The sequence below is a fragment of the Chelon labrosus genome (genome assembly GCF_963514085.1).
Source record: "Chelon labrosus genome assembly, chromosome: 16".
NCBI classification, from domain to species: Eukaryota; Metazoa; Chordata; class Actinopteri; order Mugiliformes; family Mugilidae; genus Chelon; species Chelon labrosus.
This window is the reverse complement of record NC_140349.1, coordinates 3,816,467-3,844,051: the sequence shown is the minus strand read 5'-3', so window position 1 is coordinate 3,844,051 and position 27,585 is coordinate 3,816,467. Positions and strand designations below refer to the sequence as shown.

At 39.6% G+C, this 27,585-nt stretch overlaps 2 protein-coding genes and 1 long non-coding RNA gene across 3 annotated transcripts; all 3 read right to left on the bottom strand.

Moving 5' to 3' along the window:
* Nucleotides 1–7,523: 7,523 nt before the first annotated feature.
* Nucleotides 7,524–19,139, bottom strand: LOC311500953 (class I histocompatibility antigen, F10 alpha chain-like). The gene is made up of 10 exons (XM_084562588.1): nucleotides 18,734–19,139; nucleotides 16,852–17,117; nucleotides 16,262–16,540; nucleotides 15,774–16,045; nucleotides 12,333–12,666; nucleotides 8,943–9,221; nucleotides 8,375–8,698; nucleotides 8,095–8,196; nucleotides 7,968–7,985; nucleotides 7,524–7,868 (listed from the first exon to the last, which is right to left on the bottom strand). Exons 2-10 carry the CDS (start codon nucleotides 16,940–16,942, stop codon nucleotides 7,792–7,794), a joined length of 1,776 nt encoding a protein of 591 aa, XP_084418714.1. The 5' UTR covers nucleotides 16,943–17,117; nucleotides 18,734–19,139; the 3' UTR covers nucleotides 7,524–7,791.
* A 1,472-nt stretch (nucleotides 19,140–20,611) lies between these two features.
* LOC311500952 (major histocompatibility complex class I-related gene protein-like) lies at nucleotides 20,612–23,669 on the bottom strand (the record flags this gene model as incomplete). Its single annotated transcript, XM_084562587.1, has 7 exons — nucleotides 20,612–20,706; nucleotides 20,808–20,825; nucleotides 20,935–21,039; nucleotides 21,132–21,455; nucleotides 21,680–21,958; nucleotides 22,916–23,182; nucleotides 23,621–23,669. The coding sequence occupies 7 exons, from the start codon at nucleotides 23,667–23,669 to the stop codon at nucleotides 20,612–20,614; spliced, it is 1,137 nt and encodes a 378-aa protein (XP_084418713.1).
* A 1,167-nt stretch (nucleotides 23,670–24,836) lies between these two features.
* On the bottom strand, nucleotides 24,837–26,148 carry LOC311501367. Its single transcript, XR_014699511.1, has 3 exons — nucleotides 25,802–26,148; nucleotides 25,679–25,696; nucleotides 24,837–25,593 (listed from the first exon to the last, which is right to left on the bottom strand). It is a non-coding gene; the product is annotated as an uncharacterized lncRNA (long non-coding RNA).
* Nucleotides 26,149–27,585: the final 1,437 nt, after the last annotated feature.

Below are 27,585 nucleotides of genomic sequence, written 5' to 3'. Positions count from 1 at the left end.
GACAATTATTAGGCTTCTCATAAAAACATTGATTGCAAAAGGGCTTGTCAACACACAAACCATATGTATTTGCTGTGTTGGGTTAAAGTGTTATTATAAACGATACTAAATAAAGAGCCGTTCAGGAGCCGAAAGAGCTGGCTCTTCTTTGGGAGCTGTGGCAAAAGAGACGACTCTAAGAAAAGAGTCAAACTACCCGTCACTACCTCACCCTGTCTCACGTCAGCAGATGAGTCATTGTTGGTTGTCCCTAAGACAAAGAGGAAGTCGAGAGGTGACCTCGCCTCAAACTGTGGAACGACCTGTCTTTGCACATCAGCCAGGCCGACTCACTTCTTCTTTTTAAATTCTCTCTTAAAACTTATTTCTTATTTTTCTCTTTGGCTTTTAACTCAGTTAGCAATGTTGGTTCTTGTTTTTATTATTTGATTGTTTTGTGATTTTAATTTATTTCTAATTCTTTTGTCAGTTTTATCTGTTCTCATGTCTGTGTACTGTGTACTAATGTTTACATCATCTTTATCTTTTAGTCATAGAAATCGCAATGTAAAAAAATAAATAAATAAATCAGTTCAGCAGATGTTATGGCCATTTTATTTCCACTTCAGTAACTTTTAACCACAGCTACAATCAGTTTACGGTTGATTCTGCCCTCTAGTGGAACGTTACTGAAATACAACCTTTACAATAGGTCCAATCAGACTTCCTGATTTTCCAAACATTGCTCATACCAGATACTCAACAGAATATTCACATACAATAAAACTTTCATTCATCTCCTGTAGCCCCCCTGTGAAGGGTCGCAGGGGGGCTACAGGAGCCTATCCCTTGAGCCTATCCCAGCTGTCATAGGGCGAGAAGTCTCCAGCCTATCACAGAGCTAACACAGAGAGACAGACAACCATAACCAGCATGTCTTTGGACGGTGGGAGGAAGCTGGAGAACCTGGAGAGAACCCACGCAGACACAGGGAGAACATGCAAACTCCACACAGAAAGGCCAGCCGGCCCATGGATTAGAACCGGTGACCTTCTTGCTGTGAGGCATCAGTGCTAACCACCTCGCTACTGTGCCGTATATTTCATAGATTAAAACATCTATGAAATATATATATATATATATATATATATAGATACACCAATAACATAAAGAACTAGGTGTTGATCGTGTACAAACTTTACTGTGTAATATATTAGATTCTAAGACATTTTCTCCACCAATCTAAACTCAAGAAGACAAGTTGTTTCCAGTCATCTTAACACTTTCTGGATCCATTTTCACATCAAACACATCAGATTTATGTGGTTTCTGTATTGTGTTATATTTAATCATGGGTCACATTTTGAGATTTGGACACGTGGAGATAAAGGTTTCTATGTTTACATGTTCAAACTAATCAATGCACTTTACAGTCACAGAGACTAAATCATGAAGAAGATTTTGTAATGTTTGTTTTTATTGTTTTAAAATGTAGCTCTGTGACCATGACACTCAAATTTGAGTGTTGAACTGACTTCCATTGATATAACTCCATAACTCCCTGTCCTTAACCCCAAACTTAAAGTTCCTTACTTAATTTTCTGCTGCACTATAGTGTAACTGGAGATGTGAATACTTGACTTCAGTGTGTGCTGGGAGCTGTGTTAATCTGGATTCAGCCTCTTTGAGACTTCCGTTCTGTCAGCAGCTATAATGTCAGAAACACACAGTTAGTCTGCTGATCCTGGGGATATGTCACCAGTAAGAAACCTAAAGAACAAAAACAAGTTCTACTCACGAGATGTCAGGAAATTGTCTGCAATTTAAAAAAAAAAAAGAAAGATGTATAATTTCAGATTAAAATGGAGAGACAAAAAAGTCAAATCTGGTCAATTTAATCCGGACAAATTCATCACCTCTGCTGCTTTGATTCTCTCACCTTTCTTCTTTTTGTAAACAGAAAACCCGATGGCAGCAATGAGGACGAGAACAAGAGCAACTACTGCAGCAGTGATGGGGATGATAGTGTCAGAGGGTTTCTCTGCTCAGAAAACAAACATACAGATAGGGAAGGTTAAGAAAATGTGTACAGATAATCTGACATCAGTCATCACATGTAGCAGTGACAGTTCACACATTCAGAAAAAAAAAGGAAAAAACATATTATTAAAAATAATTTCAAAAACGAACATGGGGATATTATTCTGTGTTTCTCACCATCATTAATTTTAACTCTTACCCCAGTTGGTTCTGATCTGTCCTTCATCCAGTTTGGTGATGATGTCGTCCTCCACACCAGAGAGATGAAACACACAGTCGTACCTCCTCCAGTCTTCGGGTGAGACTGATGAAATGTTCAGGTCAACATTCATCTGGAAGGATCCATCATGGTTGGGGAGGATCTCTCCATGTTCCACTCCTTCATGAATCTCCTCTCCATCTTTCCTCCAGAACATCATGGCTCTGTCAGGGTAGAAACCTGTAGCGTGGCAGCTGACTGAAGAGGAGGGAGTCTTCTGGAGGAGAGACACTGAGGGGAGGTCTGGAGAGAGAGAGAGAGACAGTTGATGTCATTATTAGAGTGGATGTCATGTGTTTCTTGTGTTAGAAATAAATCCAGCACCACTAGTGGGTGCCCACATTCATATTTAATGTCTCTGGTTCTCCTGCACCTCATAGACTCTGACTAGTTTCTCTAACTAGTTAAAATTCTTGAGGCTGTTTATCTTCATATTACCAGAATCATCAGGACATCTGACTTTACCTTTTCTGAGCTGAAAACTCTTATAATACTTTAAAAACTTCTTCAGCCATGCGGGACAAATGGATGTGAGGTAGTTCTTCCAAAAATCATTATTGTCTTTATTTCCGTCCCACTCCTGTTTAGTGGTTTCAGCCTCTGGGTGTGAAGCGATCCAAGTCTCCGTCCTAAAATCAAACGCAATGTAGTCCTCTCCGTTCAAACCGTACTGTTTAGAAGCAACAATGTTTTCGCTCTCGTCATCCCATTCACAGCCCATGATCTGCTGGACAATGAGAGCACCTGAGAGAGAGGAAACAAGAGTCAGATCCAGGATCTATTTTATCCACAAGGAAAACTCATTTCCATACTAATCCATCTTTCATAGTGACACATGTGGCAGCTCTGATGAGGAAACTCTGAGGCTGGACATGAGCAAGTTAGCATGCTAACAGTTGTCTACTTACAACTACAACAGATGGGTAAAATCCTTTCAATGCTTTGTTTAAATATTTAGTTATTGACATATATTACTATACCACAACCTTTAATCTGGGGCTGAAGTCAGAAGGATTGCTGTGTGTTATAAATCCATTCTCCTATCTGTAACCTACCTCCAGTTTGGTTTGCATGCAGCTTGATACTGTCGCTTTTGTCTTTGACGAGGTGCTGATAATGTATGTACTCCTGGGTGATCCTTTCCCATTGCTGTGGGTCATCTTCAATTAAGCGTACAACCCAGTCTTGCCTGGGCTCTCGTGCTTCCATCTTGCTGTTGTAGTAAGCCATCATGACTGCGTCCACTTTCCTAAAGGCCACGTAGTCTGGAACGTTTGGGACTCCAGAGGGTAACGCGAGGTAAAACATCAAGGAGTGTTCCACTGCAGGAGAAACACAGTCTCAGTGCGAAGCTGCGTCTCTAAAACATGTTTAGTTTCTGACTTCATGACTCCTTGTTATTGTAATCCTGAACTTTGACCTCACTTGCAGCAGCTTGCAGCGACAGTTCAAGAGTCTGTTGGGGCCTGAGGAAAACATTTCCAGGGAGCATTGATCTCCCCAACCAGCATTCATCACAACTATCTCATAAATAATCTGACTTTAGCTACTAACTTACTGACATTCTTTTAGCCTCCTAGCTAAGCTAACAAGTTGACTGGCGGTGGTGTCTGGACTTGTGGCGACTTGGACAACAGAGCTGGACACACTGATCTGTGAGCTGAGTGGACTAATGCTATCTGACGGAGAAAGAACAAATGAACACTGTGGAAATTTTGACTGTGCCAATGCTGCTGCCGTCCTGTTTAAAGTGTGCGTGGTAAATAATTTTTTAAGGAAAAAAATATTATATTACATTACTCAACTCAACTCTACTCAACTTTGTTTTACCTATATACAGCAATTTGTTTAAGCTGTGGTTGTTTTAAAGTGCTTTATAAAAAAAACTATTAAAAACAGCAAAACAATAAAGATAATAAAAACAATAAAACCACTAAACAAAAGCACAAAAACAGGGTCTCATGTCGGGTCGAAAGCCAAGGAATAAAAATGGGTTTTAAGACAAGTTTTAAAAATGGACAGTGAGGGTCTTGTCTGACGTGCAGTGGTAGATCGTTCCACAATTTGGAAGCAGCAACAGAGAAAGCTCTGTCCCCTCTGAGCTTCTGTTTAGACTTTGGTACCTCTCGGAGCAGCTGATCAGCTGACCTGAGACATCGAGCAGAAGTGAAAGGATGGAGAAGCTCAGAGAGGTAAAGAGAGAGACAATTTAAAGATTACGTCATCTTCTGTCTCCCTACTGTAGTGCTGTAATGGTGTGAGAGTCCCTAATGTTTGACATGACACCCAACGACACTGTCACAAAGGGTAACGGGGGTTGAGATTTAGGACCCAGATGCAGGACTTGAGGAGGCAGGAGTTGGCAAAAAGGGGTTTTAATTAATACAGAACAAACGTACAAAAACCAAGGTCGCTGCGGGTATGGCAGGAAATCCCAAAAAAACACAACTCAAAAACACTAACAAAACTATGACTTGGCATGGATCTATGGCATGAACAAAAACAATGGCAAGACACATGGATAACGTGAAACTCTATGACATGGAAACAAGCTGTATGACGCGACAGAGACAAAGGGGAAGGCAGGGCTATATATACACATGAGGAACAGGGGTGACGAGACACAGGTGAAGCAAATGAAGAATTAACACAAGGTGAAACCAATGATCTAATCAAAAGAAAACATGGAGTAACAAAACAGGAAATTCAGAACTTAACAAAATAAAACAGGAAACAGAAAACCTAAACACTAAACCATGACTATGAAAAACCAAGAACTTAACAAAATACAATAAACAGAAAACCCAAGAAACTAAAACTGTGAAAAGACATGACGAAAAGACCAAGAACGGAAGACATGACAGAAACTAAGACATGACAAAAGACATGACGAAGGACAAGACATGACAAAAGACGTGACAGACACCTAATGTTAATGAAAATCTGAAGAGGGCCATGCACAAGAGAACCCCCTCACATGTTTAATGTGATGTCTGGGTTCTGGTGCTTCCATGCTGCTGTCGTAGTAAATCATGATAACACTGTCAACACTTCCTACAGCCACATAATCTGGGATGGCTGGGTTTCCAGAAGATATTGTAAAATACCACATCAAAGAGTGTTTCACTGCAGGGAAATCATTTAAATGCATCATTTTATAACATTATTCAGTTGTCCCTGGTACAACATTTTTATTTTTGCTCAATCTCTGCACTCCAGAGCAAACAGAAAACACAACCAACCTGTTCTATTAGTTTTGTCCTGTTGAACATTCGATATATTTCCTTGTACCAAAATGAGTTTTAACAGCATTATGATAGTACACACCTTATGATGGAATTAGAATGTGTTTTAATATCTAAATGAATATGTCTGAAAAGCCACATTGACAATGAACACATCATCTAGACTAATGTAGGGTCCATGAGACGGCTGACACATATTTATCTGTGAATACATGCAGTCCCATTAGTTTCCTTTTAGCTCTAGAACACAAACAGCTGCATGTTCAGTATACCTGACTATAATCAAACTAATTAGAAAATATAAATATATGTCTGTACTTATCACGGTCTTACCTGCAGATGCAGCGTGACAGAGGAGGAGCAGAATCATTAGCTTCTTCATCTTGTTGAGACAGCTGGTGACGAGCTGAGAGGAAGAACTGAGATGAAAAGTCAGATGATTTTATCCTCTACGTCCTTTTTGTGTTTACATTCCATGAATATTTCACCTTCCAAAAGGTGAACAAGAGTTTTAACCAATTATTATTTATAATCCTTTACAATGTTTTAGCTTCTTGTTCTACAATATGTTCAGAGGGAAGTCTGTGTCTCTGCTTCATCTAAAGCTGTCTGTCTCTACTTGTCTGCTGCTAAAGTCTAAAACACACCAGCTCAGGTAACATACAGAACAAGTCTAGCAGGGTTCACTGGAGGAGAGCAGTTCCATAACACATTACTGCAATTTAGTGGTTTGTTTCTGGATTCAATTCAAACTGTATCTGTCCGACCTGCTCCAGCCGTTCACTCCCTCAGCCCATCAAAGCTGAAGCATCTGATTTTTCTCAATGCCAACATACACCAATGATGTTTATACCATTTATTTACTGAGTGTGGTTCTGTTTTTGCTTGTGTGGATTTGATTGCAGTCTACATTGTGTCATAATTCATTGATTTACATAAAGACAACAGGCTGTAAAACAAGGATCTTCATTTCAAATACAAAACATCCAACAACAACAGAGGTGACACACCTGGTCAACTTTGTGTGAAAATGCCCAACAACAAGGATAACTAATAAAATCTGATAACAAGGTCAAAGAGCGAGACGTCACCTCAGCAGCTGATCAGCCAATGATAAAGACGTAGGAACATCACATGACACGTTGGTTTGGATATTATATGAAGAGTCTGAGGGAAAAAGAGTGACTATACAAACAATACACTGATGACACAGTTCTGCTGTCTCTGCTGTCGGGCCCCTCACAACACCACGGATCAACTCTTCAGGAGCTTGTAGAATGGTGAGATAGAACTGAACAAAACCAAAGAGATGGTGGTGACCTTCTCTATAATAACATTATGACTAATATTGTGTAGGTCTCCCTTGTGGTGACTCATCAGAGAATGGACATGGGCCTTCTGAGGGTGTCCTGTGGTGTCTGGCAACACAATGTTGTTAGTGGTGGGGCCTGTGAGGGGAGGAGCCTCTGTGGATCATCCCACAGATACTTGATCAGTTTGGGATCTAGTGAATTTGGAGGCCAGGTCAACACCTTGTACTGTTCTTCATGTTTTTTTTTTAGTTGTTCCTAAAGTGTTTTTGTGTGTGTGTCTGTGTCAGGCTGCATCCTGCTGGGGATGGCTGCTGTCATCAAGGAGTGTCATTGCTATGGGGTGGGGGTGCCTGGTCTGGTCTAGGTGGGTGCTACATGTCTAAGTAACATCCACACCAATGAATGCATGATCTTATATGCAATATGACACCAACAAATATTTTTATTTTACATAATTAATTAATTAATAATTAATAAAATTGTAATACTACTACTGCTACTGAAGTCGTGGTCTATCTTTTCCATCTTCTTTTTTCCTAAACTACTATACTAACTGTCCTTCTTTGTTTATTTCTTTAATAATTCATGGTTCTTCACTGTAAATGTGCAACTGAAGGACAAACAAAGTCATCAAATTTAATTATCAATGTAACCTACTGAGAAATAAAAATACATTTTACTTGGACATCTGAGGAATTGTTTTAATTTATTAAAGGACAACAACAAAAAATATGATTTTATACAAAAAATGTGGATACAACAAGAACTATACAAAAACGTACAGTAAAAGGAGCATAATAGTAAAACAGTGCAAAAAGTGTCTCAGCTTTTCTTACTTCATAGAAAGATGCCAGTAAAATTAATTTTCACCCTCCAGTATTGTCCTTGCAGTAGTAATGTTTTTTACAGTAAAGAAAAATATCCGCCTTTGCTCTGATTAAGTGGAGTTGTGACCTCAGGACTTCACTGTCGGCTGGCTGTCGTCTTTGTCTGGATTCAGTCCCTCGGTGAGTTCAGTGCTGTTGTCTGGAGCTGTAAGGTTCAAAGAAACATTTGATTACTAATATTGAACTGGAGATAAAAATACAAACAGTCCAGAGTACATGTCAGAGGGAAACTAATTCTACTTACGAGACGTTGGGGAGTTATCTGAAATAAAAAGGAAAGTTTTCAGTGTCACAGTTAAAAATGGGCAAACATCATCATCTCCAGTTCATCTCAGTCTGAATAAATTCATCAACTCTTTAGATTCTCTCACCTTTCTTCTTTTTGTAAACAGTAAATCCTACGACAGCAACGAGGACGAGAACAAGAGCAACTACTGCAGCAGTGATGGGGATGATAGTGTCAGAGGGTTTCTCTGCTCAGAAAATAAACAACATGTGAAGATAGAGAAGGTTAAGAAAATTAGTACAGATCATCTGACATCAGTCATCACATGCAGCAGTGACAGTTCACACATTCATTAGAAAAAGGGAAAACAATATTATTAATGATAATTTAAAAATGAACGTGTGTATGTCATTTGTGTTTCTCACCTTCATCATTTTTATTTTTCCCTCTGTTGGTTCTGATCTGTTCTTCATCCAGTTTGGTGATGATGTCGTCCTCCACACCAGAGAGATGAAACACACAGTCGTACCTCCTCCAGTCTTCAGGTGAGACTGATGAAATGTTCAGGTCAACATTCATCTGGAAGGATCCATCATGGTTGGGGAGGATCTCTCCATGTTCCACTCCTTCATGAATCTCCTCTCCATCTTTCCTCCAGAACATCATGGCTCTGTCAGGGTAGAAACCTGTAGCGTGGCAGCTGACTGGAGAGGAGGGAGTCTTCTGGAGGAGAGACACTGAGAGGACGTCTGGAGAGAGAGACAGTTGATGTCATTATTAGGCTGGATGTCATGTGTTTTGAATACATACTGGAGTCAACTTTTCATTAGTTACTAAATTAGTAAGTAGGGAAAGATCAGTCCTTCTTAATAAACATTAATACCACAGTAAATAAACAAAATAATAGTAACTAGAAATGTAATGGAGTAGAAGTAGCATGTCATCTATGTACCATGATATGTAAACACTATGCTAGAGATATGTTTACTTTACCTTTTCTATTCAGAAAATTCTTCCATTGGTTCAAAAACATCTTCAAATAATTAGGATAACCCTCTGTGATGATGTTCTTCCATAACCTATTATTGTCTTTATTTCTGTTCCTCTCCTGTTTAATGATTTCAGCCAGTGGGTTTAAAGAGATCCAAGCCCCCGTCTTCACATCAAATTCAAGGAAGTCTTCTCCATTCAAACCGTACTTTGTTAAACTGTCAACTGTGTCAGTCTCATCGTCCCATTCACAACCCATGATCTGCTGGACAGTGTAAGGACCTGAGAGAGAGAGAGAGAGAGACAGAGAGAGAGAGAGATCTGATGAACTACATATCAACATATACTCAAAATCAATATGTCCCTACCAGAGATGGGGTAAACAAGGCCACTGATGATATCAATATGATATTTCATAAGGCAGCTATTAGGGCTGACCTCATAAAGCAAAGACGGAGACCTGTTAAAAGGTAAAATACTGACAAATGGTTTGATCAGGAATGCAAAGAAATCAGAAAAGAGCTGAGAAAAATAGCCAATGAGAAACATCGCCAACCGTACAACCCAGCCCTGCGCATTCGATACAGTGAAATTTTAAACACATATAAACACACAATTAGGATCAAAAAACAAAATTATACCCAATTGAAACTTGAAGATATTGATAATGCCATTAACCAAAATCAATTCTGGGATATGTGGAACAAGTTCAACACAAAGCAACAGCAGACATTACCCATCCAAAACGGTGACATCTGGAGATCACATTTTGAAAATTTATACAAAGACATACCAATCAATCAAATCAATTCAGATCAGTGTATTATGAAAGAAAAACTCCAAAAATTAGAAGAAACAATTAAAGACAACCAAAACCCCCTTGATTTCAAAATTACTTGGGAAGAAATAACCACACAGATAAAATGTCTGAAGCCAAGGAAAGCTTGTGGTCCAGACAGCATTAAAAATGAAATGCTCAAAAGCAGCACCCCAGAAATGCAGGGTGCAGTGTTACATTTGTTCAACTTTATACTACAGGCAGGATGTTTTCCCAACATCTGGTGCAAAGGGCTCATTTCCCCCATTCATAAGAGTGGGGACAAATCAGACCCTAATAACTACCGTGGCATCTGTGTCAGCAGCTGTCTGGGTAAACTATTCTGTAGTATTCTTAATACAAGAATACTAGATTTCCTTGAGGAACAGTCAATCTTAAGTAAAAGTCAGATTGGCTTCCTCCCAAAACACCGCACCACTGACCATGTATATACCCTTCACACTTTAATCAACAAACATGTACAACAAACTAAGAATGGAAAAATATTCGCCTGCTTTATTGATTTCAAGAAAGCTTTCGACTCTATTTGGCATGAAGGGCTCTATTACAGACTTTTAAAATGTGGCATAGGTGGCAAAATGTATGATCTGGTTAAATCGATGTATTTGGAAAACATGTGTGCTGTTAAAATTGGAGACAAATTAACTGACTTCTTCCCCCAGAGAAGAGGTGTTCGGCAGGGTTGCAACCTAAGTCCGACGTTATTTAATCTGTATATAAATGAACTGGCTGTTGGGTTGGATAAATGTGCTGCTCCGGGCCTCTCCCTCCTAGACAGAGAGGTGAAGTCTCTGTTCTATGCTGATGACCTTGTTCTACTGTCTCCTACTGAACAAGGACTACAGCTACAGCTGGACGTAGTAGAAAAGTACTGTCAGAACTGGGCCCTGGCAGTAAACATGAAGAAAACAAATGTCATGATCTTTCAAAAACGACCCAGGTGTCATGAGAACAAACACTAATTTACCATCAATAATCATGTCATTGAACACAGCATGAGTTATACCTACCTTGGTATAACCATAACAGCATCAGGGAGGTTCAACATGGCAGTGAATGCACTAAAAGAAAAAGCTCGAAGAGCTCTATATGCAATTAAGAGAAAATTTTATAATGTCCATATTCCAATAAAAATCTGGCTTAAAATATTTGATAGTGTCATCCAGCCCATTGCGCTGTACGGTAGTGAAGTATGGGGTCCACTCAGTCATCAGAGCTTTACCCGTTGGGACAAACATCCAACAGAATCTCTACATGCAGAATTCTGCAGATACATTTTACACGTACACAGAAACACACCAACAAATGCATGTAGAGCAGAATTAGGCAGATACCCACTGATAATCAACATTCAGAAGAGAACGCTCAACTTTTTTAACCACCTGAAATCCAGCCCCAGAGACACCCTCCACTCCAAAGCCCTCCAAACCCAAGAGCTGAGCCCAGAAAAGAGTCCCCTATGTCAGTTGGTACTGAGGCTAACTGCCCCCTCTCAGACACACTCTGACCAGCCTCACAACAACACTGCTCTACAAACAGTAATCAGGGTAAAGCAAATTATAGCATAATGTAAAGAAAGCTATCTGGACCATTGGGAAGAAACAACTAAAAGCCAAAGTAGATTGGAATGTTATCTTGCCCTTAAAAGAGATTATGAATTAGCAGAATATCTCTCTACTGTCAGAGATAGAAAGCAGAGACAGATCCTAACCAAGTACAGGCTCAGTGACCACAAACTGGCAATCTAAACAGGAAGACACAACAAATCAAGGCAACCAAAAGAAAACAGAAAATGTGGTCACTGTTCGACAGGTGAGGTTGAGACGGAGATGCACTTTCTCCTACAATGTACAAAATTAAATGACACTAGAGAAATTTATTGGAACAAGTTCAGCTCTTTGGTACCAGATTTCAAAGAGCTGGACGACCTCTCCAAATTAAAAATACTCCTCGGAGAAGGAGAGCGGGCACACCTTGCTGCCCAGTATGTGTTAACATGCCACACCCTGAGGGACAGTGAGTGATCGAGGCACACACACACACACACACACACACACACACACACACTGTATATAACTAATAGAATGTTCATAATGTATATATCTTTGATTTATTGTATTGTACTTTGATGCTTTGCTTTGGCAATATTGTTTTTTAAAAAAACTTTCATGCCAATAAAGGCCATTTTGAATTGAATTGAATTGAATTGAATTGAATTGAGAGAGAGAGAGAGAGAATGATGTAAACTAGACTGAGGAGGCCTTGAAGAGGGCAGTGCACAAGAGAACCCCCTCACAGTCTGACAGGTCAAGAATCTTTTTTTCAGAGAAGAGTGTGAAAATATGTCAAGTTGTGCCAAGCTGATACAAACAGATAAAACTAAAGATCTACTTTAACTAAGGATTAGATCAAGGCTGTCCAAACTCATGCAGTGAACTTATTCTACGTTAAGTTTTTTATTGTTATTATTATCCTGAACATTACAGCACTAGTTGAAGTCTGGTCTAATCTAGGGCTAAAATAAATATAAGAAAAACATAAGTCCAGTAACATACCTCCAGTTATGTTCAAGGGTAGCATAAAACTGGCAAGTTCACGTTTGAGGACCTGATAATGGTCCAAGCAGCGCTGAACAGCTGCTACCCATTGTTGTGGATCTTCTTCAATTAATTCTACCACCCAGTCTTGTCTGGGTTCCAGTGCTTCCACGGTGCTGTCGTAGTAACCTATGACAATCCCGTCAATACTTCCTACAGTCATATAATCTGGGATGCCTGAGTTTCCAGAAGATATTGTGAAATAGAACATCAAAGAGTGTTTCACTGTGGGGAAAACAGAACTTAAGTCATTCACCAGAGCAACAGAAACAGAAAACACAACCAACCTGTTCTATTAGTTTTGTCCTGTTGAACATTCGATGTATTTCCTTGTACCAAAATGAGTTTTAACAGCATTATGATAGTACACACCTTATGATGGAATTAGAATGTGTTTTAATATCTTAATGAATATGTCTGAAAAGCCACATTGACAATGAACACATCATCTAGACTAATGTAGGGTCCATGAGACAGCTGACACATATTTATCTGTGAATACATGCAGTCCCATTAGTTTCCTTTTAGCTCTAGAACACAAACAGCTGCATGTTCAGTATACCTGACTATAATCAAACTAATTAGAAAATATAAATATATGTCTGTACTTATCACGGTCTTACCTGCAGATGCAGCGTGACAGAGGAGGAGCAGAATCATTAGCTTCTTCATCTTGTTGAGACAGCTGGTGACGAGCTGAGAGGAAGAACTGAGATGAAAAGTCAGATGATTTTATCCTCTATGTCCTTGTTACGTTTACATTCCATGAATATTTGAGGGATGTTCACCTTCCAACAGGTGAACAAGGGCTTTAACCAGAACACATTAAAATGAACTATTTATAATATTTTAGCTTCTTTTTCTACAATATGTTCAGAGGGAAGTCTGTGTCTCTGCTGCTTCATCTAAAGCTGTCTGTCTCTACTTGTCTGCTGCTGAAGTCTAAAACACACCAGCTCCGGTAACACACAGAACAAGTCTAGCAGGGTTCACTGGAGGAGAACAGTTCCATAACACATTACTGCAATTTTAATGGTTCATTTCCGGATTCAATTAAAAATTCTCTTATTTGTTTTTAAATGTGTTCATGGCCTCTCTCCACAGTATCTGTCCGACCTGCTCCAGCTTTACATTCCCTCACACTAGTCATAAGTCATGCACAAAAGAGCTGGCTCTAAGAGCTGATTCCCATCAAGTGAGAGCTGGCTCCTCACTATTTTTTTCCTTTTACTCGTTCATCACTGCTTATTAATGAAGACTCTGTGGCTGACAGCAGAGAACAGGGCAGATACTCATGATGAGAAGAAATCTTATCAGCCCATCAGAGCTAAGGCATCTGATTTGAAGGACATTTATACCGTTTGTTCATGGAGTTTGGTTCTGTTTTTGCTTGTGTGGATTTGATTGCAGTGTTTTATTCATTTGTTTGCACAATTGCACAAGTTTTATTGAAATATTAAACAAAAGTAAGAATGCTTTTGTAACAGAACAACTGCACAAAATTAGACAGTTATTAGGCTTCTCATAAAAACATTGAATGCAAAAGGGCTTGTCAACAGACAAACCATATGTATTTGCTGTGTTGGGCTAAAGTATTAGGCTATAAACGATACTAAATAACTACCTCACGCTGTCTCAGGTCGGCAGATAAGTCATTGTTGGTTGTCCCTAAGACATAGAGGAAGTCGAGAGGTGACCTCGCCTCAAACGGAACGACCTGCTTTTGACTCACTTCTTCTTTTTAAATCCTCTCTTAAAACACATATTTTTCTCTTTGGCTTTTAACTCAGTTTGCAATGTTGGTTCTTATTGTTTTTATTATTTGATTGTTTTATGATTTTAATTTTATTTTTAATTCTTTTGTGAGTTTTATCTATTCTCATGTCTGTGTACTGTGTACTAATGTTTACATCATCGTCATCTTTAGTCATAGTAATCGCAATAAAAAAAAAAAAAACAGTTCAGCAAATGTTATGGTCATTTTATTTCCACTTCAGTAACTTTTAACCACAGCATATAATCAGTTTTCAGTTGATTCCGCCCTCTAGTGGAACGTTACTGAAATACAACCTTTACAATAGGTCCAATCAGACTTCCTGATTTTCCAAACATTGCACATACCAGATACTCAACAGAATATTCACATACAATAAAACATTCATTCATCTCCTGTAACCTCTTGTCCTGTGAAGGGTCGTGGGGGGCTCGAGCCTATCCCAGCTGTCATAGGGCGAGAGGTCTCCAGTCTATCACAGAGCTAACACAGAGAGACAGACAACCATAACCAGCATGTCTTTGGACGGTGGGAGGAAGCTGGAGAACCTGGACAGAACCCACGCAGACACAGGGAGAACATGCAGACTCCACACAGAAAGGATTCTAAGACATTTTCTCCACCGATCTAAACTCAAGAAGACAAGTTGTTTCCAGTCATCTTAACACTTTCTGGATCCATTTTCACATCAAACACACCAGATTTATGTGGTTTCTGTATTGTGTTATATTTAATCATGGGTCACATTTTGAGATTTGGACACGTGGAGATAAAGGTTTCTATGTTTACATGTTCAAACCAATCAATGCAAGTTTCCATCGTTGAACTGACTTTCCATTGATATAACTCCATAACTCCCTGTTCTTAACCCCAACATTAAAATTCCTTACTTAATTTACTACTGCACTATAGTGTAACTGGAGATGTGAATACTTGACTTCAGTGTGTGCTGGGAGCTGTGTTAATCTGGATTCAGCCTCTTTGAGACTTCCTAGCTGTCAGCAGCTATAATGTCAGAAACACACAGTTAGTCTGTTGATCCTGGGGATATGTCACCAGTAAGAAACCTAAAGAACGAAAACAAGTTCTACTTACGAGATGTCAGGAAATTGTCTGCAATTAAAAAAAAAAAAAGAAAGATGTATAATTTCAGATTAAAATGGAGGGACAATAAAGTCAAATCTGGTCAATTTAATCTGGACAAATTCATCATCTCTGCTTCTTTGATTCTCTCACCTTTCTTCTTTTTGTAAACAGAAAACCCGATGGCAGCAATGAGGACGAGAACAAGAGCAACTACTGCAGCAGTGATGGGGATGATAGTGTCAGAGGGTTTCTCTGCTCAGAAAATAAACAACATGTGAAGATAGAGAAGGTTAAGAAAATGAGTACAGATAATCTGACATCAGTCATCACGTGTACAGTGATTCAGTTTAACTTGTTGAGGGTTATGGTTAGGGTCTTAATATCCGTAGCAGCAGTGACAGTTCACACATTCAGAAAAAAAGAAATATCATATCATTAAAAATAATTTCAAAAACGAACATGGGGATATTATTCTGTGTTTCTCACTGTCATTAATTTTAACTCTTACCTCTGTTGGTTCTGATCTGTTCTTCATCCAGTTTGGTGATGATGTCGTCCTCCACACCAGAGAGCTGAAACACACAGTCGTACCTCCTCCAGTCTTCAGGTGAGACTGATGAAATGTTCAGGTCAACATTCATCTGGAAGGATCCATCATGGTTGGGGAGGATCTCTCCTTGTTCCACTCCTTCATGAATCTCCTCTCCATCTTTCCTCCAGAACATCATGGCTCTGTCAGGGTAGAAACCTGTAGCGTGGCAACTGACTGGAGAGGAGGGAGTCTTCTGGAGGAGAGACACTGAGGGGAGGTCTGGAGAGAGAGACAGTTGATGTCATTATTAGAGTGGATGTCATGTGTTTCTTGTGTTAGAAATAAATTCAGCACCCCTAGTGGGTGCCCACAGTCATATTCAATGCCTCTGGTTGTGCTACACCTCACAGACTCTGACTAGCGTCTCTAACTAGTTAAAATTCTTGAGGCTGTTTATCTTCATATTACCAGAATCATCAGGACATCTGACTTTACCTTTTCTGAGCTGAAAACTCTTATAATACTTTAAAAACTTCTTCAGCCATGCGGGACAAATGGATGTGAGGTAGTTCTTCCAAAAATCATTATTGTCTTTATTTCCGTCCCACTCCTGTTTAGTGGTTTCAGCCTGTGGGTGTGAAGCGATCCAAGTCTCCGTCCTAAAATCAAACGCAATGTAGTCCTCTCCGTTCAAACCGTACTGTTTAGAAGCAACAACGTTTTCGCTCTCGTCATCCCATTCACAGCCCATGATCTGCTGGACAATGAGAGCACCTGAGAGAGAGGAAACAAGAGTCAGATCCAGGATCTATTTTATCCACAAGGAAAACTCATTTCCATACTAATCCATCTTTCATAGTGACACATGTGGCAGCTCTGATGAGGAAACTCTGAGGCTGGACATGAGCAAGTTAGCATGCTAACAGTTGTCTACTTACAACTACAACAGATGGGTAAAATCCTTTCAATGCTTTGTTTAAATATTTAGTTGTTGACATATATTACTATACCACAACCTTTAATCTGGGGCTGAAGTCAGAAGGATTGCTGTGTGTTATAAATCCATTCTGCTATCTGTAACCTACCTCCAGTTTGGTTTGCGTGCAGCTGGATATGTCGCTTTTGTCTTTGAAGAGGTGCTGATAATGTATGCACTCCTGGGTGATCCTTTCCCATTGCTGTGGGTCATCTTCAGTTAAGCATACAACCCAGTCTTGCCTGGGCTCTCGTGCTTCCATCTTGCTGTTGTAGTAAGCCATCATGACTGCGTCCACTTTCCTAAAGGCCACATAGTCTGGAACGTTTGGGAGTCCAGAGGGTAACGCGAGGTAAAACATCAAGGAGTGTTCCACTGCAGGAGAAACACAGTCTCAGTGTGAAGCTGCGTCTCTAAAACATGTTTAGTTTCTGACTTCATGACACCTTGTTATTGTAATCCTGAACTTTGACCTCACTTGCAGCAACTTGCAGCGACAGTACTAGAGTCTGTTGGGCCCTGAGGAAAACATTTCCAGGGAGCATTGATCTCCCCAAACAGCATTCATCACAACTATCTCAGAAATAATCTGACTTTAGCTACTAACTTACTGACATTCTTTTAGCCTCCTAGCTAAGCTAACAAGTTGACTGGTGGTGGTGTCTGGACTTGTGGCGACTTGGACAACAGAGCTGGACACACTGATCTGTGAGCTGAGTGGACTAATGCTATCTGACGGAGAAAGAACAAATGAACACTGTGGAAATCTTGACTGTGCCAATGCTGCTGCCGTCCTGTTTAAAGTGTGCGTGGTAAATCATTTTTTAAGGAAAAACATCATATTATTCATCATATAATTACATTACTCAACTCAACTCTACTCCACTTTGTCTTACCTATGTCCAGCACTTTGTTTAAGCTGTGGTTGTTTTAAAGTGCTTTATATATAAACTATTAAAAACAGCAAAACAATAAAAATAAAAACACTAAAAAAAAGCACAAAAACAGGGTCTCATGTTGGGTCGAAAGCCAAGGAATAAAAATGGGTTTTAAGACAAGTTTTAAAAATGGACAGTGAGGGTCTTGTCTGACGTGCAGTGGTAGCTCGTTCCACAATTTGGAAGCAGCAACAGAGAAAACTCTGTCCCCTCTGAGCTTCTTATTAGACTTTGGTACCTCTAGGAGCAGCTGATCAGCTGACCTGAGACATCGAGCACAAGTGATCGGATGGAGAAGCTCAGAGAGGTATGGATAGAGACCATTTAAAGATTACGTCATCTTCTGCCTCCCTACTGTAGTGCTGTAATGGTGTGAGAGTCCCCAATGTTTGACATGACACCTAATGTTAATGAAAATCTGAAGAGGGCAATGCACAAGAGAACCCCCTCACATGTTTAATGTGATGTCTGGGTTCTGGTGCTTCCATGCTGCTGTCGTAGTAAAACATGATAACACTGTCAACACTTCCTACAGCCACATAATCTGGGATGGCTGGGTTTCCAGAAGATATTGTAAAATACCACATCAAAGAGTGTTTCTCTGCAAGGAAATCATTTAAATGTATCACTTTATAACATTATTCAGTTGTCCCTGGTACAACATTTTTATTTTTGCTCAATCTCTGCACTCCAGAGCAAACAGAAAACACAACCAACCTGTTCTATTAGTTTTGTCCTGTTGAACATTCGATGTATTTCCTTGTACCAAAATGAGTTTTAACAGCATTATGATAGTACACACCTTATGATGGAATTAGAATGTGTTTTAATATCTTAATGAATATGTCTGAAAAGCCACATTGACAATGAACACGTCATCTAGACTAATGTAGGGTCCATGAGACGGCTGACACATATTTATCTGTGAATACATGCACTCCCATTAGTTTCCTTTTAGCTCTAGAACACAAACAGCTGCATGTTCAGTATACCTGACTATAATCAAACTAATTAGAAAATATAAATATATGTCTGTACTTATCACGGTCTTACCTGCAGATGCAGCGTGACAGAGGAGGAGCAGAATCATTAGCTTCTTCATCTTGTTGAGACAGCTGGTGACGAGCTGAGAGGAAGAACTGAGATGAAAAGTCAGATGATGTTACGCTCCACGTCCTTTTTGTGTTTACATTCCATGAATATTTCACCTTCCAAAAGGTGAACAAGAGTTTTAACCAATTATTATTTATAATCCTTTACAATGTTTTAGCTTCTTGTTCTACAATATGTTCAGAGGGAAGTCTGTGTCTCTGCTGCTTCATCTAAAGCTGTCTGTCTCTACTTGTCTGCTGCTAAAGTCTAAAACACACCAGCTCAGGTAACACACAGAACAAGTCTAGCAGTGTTCACTGTAGGAGAGCAGTTCCATAACACATTACTGCAACTTTAGCGGTTTGTTTCTGGATTCAATTCAAACTGTATCTGTCCGACCTGCTCCAGCCGTTCACTCCCTCAGCCCATCAAAGCTGAAGCATCTGATTTTTCTCAATGCCAACATACACCAATGATGTTTATACCATTTATTTACTGAGTGTGGTTCTGTTTTTGATTGTGTGGATTTGATTGCAGTCTACATTGTGTCATAATTCATTGATTTACATAAAGACAACAGGCTGTAAAACAAGGATCTTCATTTCAAATACAAAACATCCAACAACAACAGAGGGTCAACTTTGTGTGAAAATGCCCAACAACAAGGATAACTAATAAAATCTGATAACAAGGTCAAAGAGCGAGACGTCACCTCAGCAGCTGATCAGCCAATGATAAAGACGTAGGAACATCACATGACACGTTGGTTTGGATATTATATGAAGAGTCTGAGGGAAAAAGAGTGACTATACAAACAATACACTGATGACACAGTTCTGCTGTCTCTGCTGTCGGGCCCCTCACAACACCACGGATCAACTCTTCAGGAGCTTGTAGAATGGTGAGATAGAACTGAACAAAACCAAAGAGATGGTGGTGACCTTCTCTATAATAACATTATGACTAATATTGTGTAGGTCTCCCTTGTGGTGACTCATCAGAGAATGGACATGGGCCTTCTGAGGGTGTCCTGTGGTGTCTGGCAACACAATGTTGTTAGTGGGGGGGGCCTGTGAGGGGAGGAGCCTCTGTGGATCATCCCACAGATACTTGATTAGTTTGGGATCTAGTGAATTTGGCGGCCAGGTTTAGTTGTTCCTAAAGTGTTTTTGTGTGTGTGTCTGTGTCAGGCTGCATCCTGCTGGGGATGTCTGCTGACATCAAGGAGTGTCATTGCTATGGGGTGGGGGTGCCTGGTCTGGTCTAGGTGGGTGCTACATGTCTAAGTAACATCCACACCAATGAATGCATGATCTTATATGCAATATGACACCAACAAATATTTTTATTTTACATAATTAATTAATTAATAATTAATAAAATTGTAATACTACTACTACTACTGAAGTCGTGGTCTATCTTTTCCATCTTCTTTTTTCCTAAACTGCTATACTAACTGTCCTTCTTTGTTTATTTCTTTAATAATTCATGGTTCTTCACTGGAAATGTGCAACTGAAGGACAAACAAAGTCGTCAAATTGAATTATCAATGTAACCTACTGAGAAATAAAAATACATTTTACTTGGACATCTGAGGAATTGTTTTATTTATTAAAGGACAACAACAAAAAATATGATTTTATACAAAAAATGTGGATACAACAAGAACTATACAAAAACGTACAGTAAAAGGAGCATAATAGTAAAACAGTGCAAAAAGTGTCTCAGCTTTTCTTACTTCATAGATAGATGCCAGTAAAATTAATTTTCGCCCCCTAAGATTGTCCTTGCAGTAGTAATGTTTTTTACAGTAAAGAAAAATATCCACCTTTGCTCTGATTAAGTGGAGTTGTGACCTCTGGACTTCACTGTCGGCTGGGTGTCATCTTTGTCTGGATTCAGTCCCTTGGTGAGTTCAGTGCTGTTGTCTGGAGCTGTAAGGTTCAAAGAAACGTTTGATTACTAATATTGAACTGGAGATAAAAATACAAACAGTCCACAGAGTACATGTCAGAGGGAAACTAATTCTACTTACGAGACGTTGGGGAGTTATCTGAAATAAAAAGGAGAGTTTTCAGTGTCACAGTTAAAAATGGGGAAACATCATCATCTCCAGTTCATCTCAGTCTGAATAAATTCATCAACTCTTTAGATTCTCTCACCTTTCTTCTTTTTGTAAACAGTAAATCCTACGACAGCAACGAGGACGAGAACAAGAGCAACTACTGCAGTAGTGATGGGGATGATAGTGTCAGAGGGTTTCTCTGCTGAGAAAATAAACAACATGTGAAGATAGAGAAGGTTAAGAAAATGAGTACAGATAATCTGACATCATGTGTATGTCATTTGTGTTTCTCACCTTTATCATTATCAGTTTTCCCTCTGTTGGTTCTGATCTGTTCTTCATCCAGTTTGGTGATGATGTCCTTCTCCACACCAGAGAGATGAAACACACAGTCGTACCTCCTCCAGTCTTCAGGTGAGACTGATGAAATGTTCAGGTCAACATTCATCTGGAAGGATCCATCATGGTTGGGGAGGATCTCTCCATGTTCCACTCCTTCATGAATCTCCTCTCCATCTTTCCTCCAGAACATCATGGCTCTGTCAGGGTAGAAACCTGTAGCGTGGCAGCTGACTGGAGAGGAGGGAGTCTTCTGGAGGAGAGACACTGAGGGGAGGTCTGGAGAGAGAGACAGTTGATGTCATTATTAGACTGGATGTCATATGTTTTGAATACATACTGGAGTCAAGTTTATTTATGAAATTAGTAGACAGAAACTAGACACATTAATACTCCACTAAATGAATAAAATAATAGTAACTAGAAATGTAATGGAGTAGAAGTAGCATGTCATCTATGTACCATGATATGTAAACACTATGCTAGAGATATGTTTACTTTACCTTTTCTATTCAGAATATTCTTCCATTGGTTCAAATACATCTTCAGCACATTAGGATAAACCACTGTGAGGAGGTTCTTCCATAACCTATTATTGTCTTTATTTCTGTTCCTCTCCTGTTTAGTGAGTTCAGCCTGTGGGTTTGAAGAGATCCAAGTCTCCGTCTTCACATCAAATGCAAGGAAGTCTTCTCCATTCAAACCGTACTTTGTAAAACCGTCAACTATGTCAGTCTCATCATCCCATTCCCAGCCGATGATCTGCTGGACAATATAAGGACCTGAGAGAGAGAGAGAGAGAGAGAGAGAGAGAGAGAGAGAGAGAGAGAGAGAGAGAGAGAGAGAGAGAGAGAGAGAGAGAGAGAGAGAGAGAGACTGACTGACTGACTGACTGACTGATGTAAACTAGACTGAGACCCAGGATCAAGGACAGTCAGCTGAACTGGTTCATGTCACATCTTCACCAGAGAGGGGCACTGTTTAAACATACAGTAAGTAGTGCATGACTTCACACAAAACTAAATCCTGTGCTTGATTATATTATATTATATTATATTATATTATACTGATAAACAGGAGAGGCTGCAGAGTGCCTGTTTGCTGCTTGAGAACTCCTGTTACAGAGATACGGTGTACCCCAGTCTCCTGTAGAGAGTAGGTAAAATGTGTCATGGTCTGATGAGAGGTTGAGCTTTTCGTCCCAAATAGTAGAGGCATAAAAAGGCATAAAAACAGCCCACCAATCAGTAAACACCATACACACAGTGTAGCATGGGGGTGGCAGTATCATGCATTTCTTCAGCTGGAACTAGGGCTATAGGAAAGTTTGAGGGAATCCTGAAGAGCTTCAGTTATTTTTAACACACAACATTCTGACATCCATTAGAAAGATGAAAATGAAGAGAGATGCAACCTGCTGCTGCTGGTTTGAATCCTATAGAAAATCTAGAAAATCTGAAGAGGGCAATGCACAAGAGAACACCCTCACAGTCTGACAGGTCAAGAATCTTTTTGCAGAGAAGAGTGTGAAAATATGTCAAGTCATGCCAAGCTGATACAAACAGATAAAACTAAGGATCTACTTTAACTGAGGATTAGATCAAGGCTGTCCAAACTCATGCAGTGAACTTATCCTAAGTTAAGTTTTTTTATTGTTATTATTATCCTGAACATTACAGCACTAGTTGAAGTCTGGTCTAATCTAGGGCTAAAATAAAAAAATAAGTTCAGTAACATACCTCCAGTTTGGTTTGAGTGTTGCATAAAACTGGCACTTTGATGTTTGAGGTTCTGATAATAGTCCAGGCAGGTCTGAATGACAAATTCCCATTGTTGTGGATCTTCTTCAATTGATTCTACCACCATCTCTTGTCTGGGTTCTGGTGCTTCCATGGTGGTGTCATAGTAACCCAAGATAATCCCATCAAGAGTTCCCACAACCACATAATCTGGGATGTCTGGGTTTCCAGAAGATATTGTAAAACACAACATCAAAGAGTGTTTCTCTGCAGGGAAAACAGAACTTAAGTCATTTAAATGTATCATTTTATAACATTATTCAGTTGTCCCTGGTACAACATTTTTATTTTTGCTCAATCTCTGCACAGAAAACACAACCAACCTGTTCTATTAGTTTTGTCCTGTTGAACATTCGATGTATTTCCTTGTACCAAAATGAGTTTTAACAGCATTATGATAGTACACACCTTATGATGGAATTAGAACGTGTTTTAATATCTTAATGAATATGTCTGAAATGAACACATCATCTAGACTAATGTAGGGTCCATGAGACGGCTGACACATATTTATCTGTGAATACATGCAGTCCCATTAGTTTCCTTTTAGCTCTAGAACACAAACAGCTGCATGTTCAGTATACCTGACTATAATCAAACTAATTAGAAAATATAAATATATGTCTGTACTTATCACGGTCTTACCTGCAGATGCAGCGTGACAGAGGAGGAGCAGAATCATTAGCTTCTTCATCTTGTTGAGACAGCTGGTGACGAGCTGAGAGGAAGAACTGAGATGAAAAGTCAGATGATTTTATCCTCTACGTCCTTGTTGTGTTTACATTCTGTGAATATTTGAGGGATGTTCACCTTCCAACAGGTGAACAAGGGCTTTAACCAACACAAATAAACTTCCACAACACAATTATTATTTATAATGTTTTAGCTTCTTTTTCTACAATATGTTCAGAGGGAAGTCTGTGTCTCTGCTGCTTCATCTAAAGCTGTCTGTCTCTACTTGTCTGCTGCTAAAGTCCAAAACACACCAGCTCAGGTAACATACAGAACTTTAAACATTGGACCTTGTTTGTCTCATCTGTCCTGCAACGAGTTTCCCCTTTTACTCTGTGACAGCTGAATACAAGAAGAACTACAGTTTCAGTCGCCTTAATCGAGGTACACACAAGCAATCATTTTCAAAATCAAAAAATTTGATTTCTATCTCTGTCTCATAGCTTTCCTTGCAGCAAAACCTGCTAGACTCACTTCTCCTGTAAATGATTACAAACATTTTTTGGGTAGTTTTGTTGTCTAAAGCATATGTGTTCTATCCTCCGAACAAAGGATTTAGGTTCTATGTTTTCATTATTATTATATTCATACACTATCTATCCTTTTCTCCAGTGTCTTTTGAAAAGGATCAGACAAGCATCTCTTTCATATGTTGCATTCAACATCCCACAGGTGTCTGAATAATGTGTTTTCTGAGCTGCTGCAGACATTATGGGTGCAGGGGTTGTTGCAGAGTGGTGGTTAGAAAATCAAGCTGCTGCTCATGTCAGCAGGAAGTTGACTTTTTACATGTTTTTTTGTGAAACTTTGTAATTTTTTTTTTACATCATCATCTTTTAGTTTCTAAGTTACAATAATGTAAAAAAAAAAAAAAGAAAAATTATAATCAGTTCAGCAAATGTTATGGCCATTTTAATTCCACTTCAGTAACTTTTAACCACAGCATATAATCAGTTTTCAGTTGATTTTGTCCTGTAGTGGAACCTTTACAGTCGGTCCAATCAGACCAAGAATTCCTGTTTTTCCAAAACATTGCACATACCAGATATTCAACAGAATATTCACATACAATAAAACATTCATTTATTAATTTTCTGTAACTGCTTGTGCTTTGGAGGATCGCAGGGGGACTGGAGCCTATCCCAGCTGTCATTGGGACGAGAGGTGGGGTCCACCCTGGACAGGTCTCCAGTCTATCACAGGGCTAACACAGAGAGACAGACAACCATTCACACTCACAGCTACGGCCAATTTAGAATCACCAATGAACCTAACCAGCATGTCTTTGGACGGTGGGAGGAAGCTGGAGTACCTGGAGAGAACCCACACAGAAAGAATTCAAACCCAGAACCTTCTTGCTGTGAGGCGTCAGCACTAACCACCACACCACTGTGCCACCTCAAGTATATCAAATATAATAAGCTGAAGGGTAAATTACTTTACCTGAACGTCTGAGCAGTCCTTTCAACTGTGAAACTAGAGAAAGTTCACAAGAACTATTTAAATAAGTCTGATGAGTATTCATAAATCAGCTGAAACCACAAACCTACATTATATATTTGTATATTGAGAGACTCTCGTAGAATGAATCAATGTATTTACTTATTCGTGTGTATGACTTCTATCAGAGTTCAATGTACTTCCAAGGGTTTGTGTTCAACGTTCAGGTCAGATGTGAGGACTTCTAATCGTCTCAGTTCATCTGAAGCTGCTTCATTCTCATGTTTGTCTTCACAGTGTTAATATAATTTACAGTGAAGAACTAAACCGTCTCCTTTTCTCTGAGCTGCTTTAACTGGAGGTTTGAATACTTGACTTCATCGTGGGCTGGGTGCCGTCTCTGTCTGGATTCAGTCTTTCACAGAGCTCAGTGATGTTGTCTGGAGCTGTAAGGTTCAAAACACACAGTTAGACTAGAACTAGAGCTGGAATAATATAGATAAAGCTTTTATTTGTACAAGTTCTACTTACTGGAGTTAGAGCAACTGGCTGAAATGAAAAGGAAATATAAATATTTTTAATTTTATACTTACAAGTAGAGGATCTCTCATTCAACTCATTTTCATATAATCTGATAAAAGTAGAAATTCTCACCTTTCTTCTTTTTGTAAACAGTAAATACTACGACGGCAACGAGGACGAGAACAAGAGCAACTACTGCAGCAGTGATGGGGATGATAGTGTCAGAGGGTTTCTCTGCTCAGAACAAACACACAAGACAAGACAACACGTCTGTTAGAGCAGAAGTACGTGAACTGATCATAGTTTCATCAAATGATTTGATAAATCCTAGATTGGTCACTGCTCTCACACATGGTACAGTCTGTGTGATGAGTTTAAACTTTCAGTAACTTAAATGATCGTTATGACGTATAGAGCTTCTGATTCATGCAGTGATCTCGTTATTCAAACATTAGAAAAACTAAATCATTCAGATTGTGTTTCTTACCTTCTTCACTGAATATATTTTTATTTTTCCTCCAGTTGGTTCTGATCTGTTCTTCATCCAGTTTGGTGGTGATGATGTCCTCCACACCAGAGAGATGAAACACACAGTCGTACCTCCTCCAGTCTTCAGGTGAGACTGATGAAATGTTCAGGTCAACATTCATCTGGAAGGATCCATCATGGTTGGGGAGGATCTCTCCATGTTCCACTCCTTCATGAATCTCCTCTCCATCTTTCCTCCAGAACATCATGGCTCTGTCAGGGTAGAAACCTGTAGCGTGGCAGCTGACTGGAGAGGAGGGAGTCTTCTGGAGGAGAGACACTGAGGGGAGGTCTGGAGAGAGAGAGAGAGACAGTTGATGTCATTATTAGAGTGGATGTCATGTGTTTCTCGTGTAAGAAATAAATCCAGCACCACTAGTGGGTGCCAACATTCATATTTAATGTCTCTGGTTGTGCTGCCAACACCTCACTGACTTCTGATAAGCGTCTCCAACTAGTTAAAATAACTGAGACTGTTTATCTTCATATTACCAGAAGCATCAGGACATCTGACTTTACCTTTTCTCAGCAGAAAACTCTTCCAGTACTTAAAATACATCTTCATCCACGCAGGACAAATGGTTGTGAGGAAGTTCTTCCAGAACCCGTTACTGGCTTTATTTATGTCCCACTCCTGTTTATTGATTTCAGCCTGCGGGTTTAAAGAGATCCAAGTCTCCGTCTCCGTCTTCCAATCAAATGTGATGTAGTCGTCTCCTTTGTAACCGTACTGTTTAGATGCAGCAGTCTCTCCTGTCTCGTCGTCCCATTCACAGCCCATGATCTGTTGGACAATGTGAACACCTGAGAGAGAGGAAACAAGAGTCAGGTCAAGGATCTGTTTACTGCACAACAATAATTCATTTCAGTGTTAATTTCTGATGAGGGAACGTTAAAGTCAAAGTCTGCAGGGAACAGAATGACTCAGGTCACTGCCATGCTTGCAGGTCTCTGACAACATGTCCCATATTCACATTAAAGGTCAGATGAAAACAGAAGTCAGAAGGATTTATCCTCCTTCAGCTGTGCGTTGTAAATCCATTCTCCTATCATTAACCTACCTTCAGTTTGGTTTGTGTGCAGCTTGATGCGGTCACTTTTATCTTTTAAGCACTTCTGAATATACATGCAGTCCTGCGTGAGCCTTTGCCACTGCTGTGGATTAAATCGAAGACCCAGTCTTGCCTGGGCTCCGGTGCGTTCATGCTGCTGTCGTAGTAAGCCATGAGAACGTCCTCAATATTTCCCATCACATGTAGTCTGGAAGGTTTGGGACCTCAGAGGAGGTCACAAACTATAACGTCAAGGAGTGTTTGACTGCAGAACAAGCACAACTTATGTTACAAGCTGCATCTCTAACAGGTATATTAATTTAAATGACTGTGTGG

What these genes read in the sequence shown, in the direction of transcription:
- LOC311500953 (XM_084562588.1), bottom strand. Translation starts at nt 16,942, where the DNA reads ATGGGAAAGGATCACCCAGGAGTGCATACATTATCAGCACCTCTTCAA. An exon ending in GCACGCAAACCAAACTGGAG is followed by an intron (nt 16,541 to 16,851) that starts GTAGGTTACAGA and finishes CCTCTCTCTCAG; the next exon opens with GTGCTCTCATTGTCCAGCAG. An exon ending in AGGACGACATCATCACCAAA is followed by an intron (nt 12,667 to 15,773) that starts CTGGATGAAGAA and finishes CAAAACTAATAG; the next exon opens with AACAGGTTGGTTGTGTTTTC.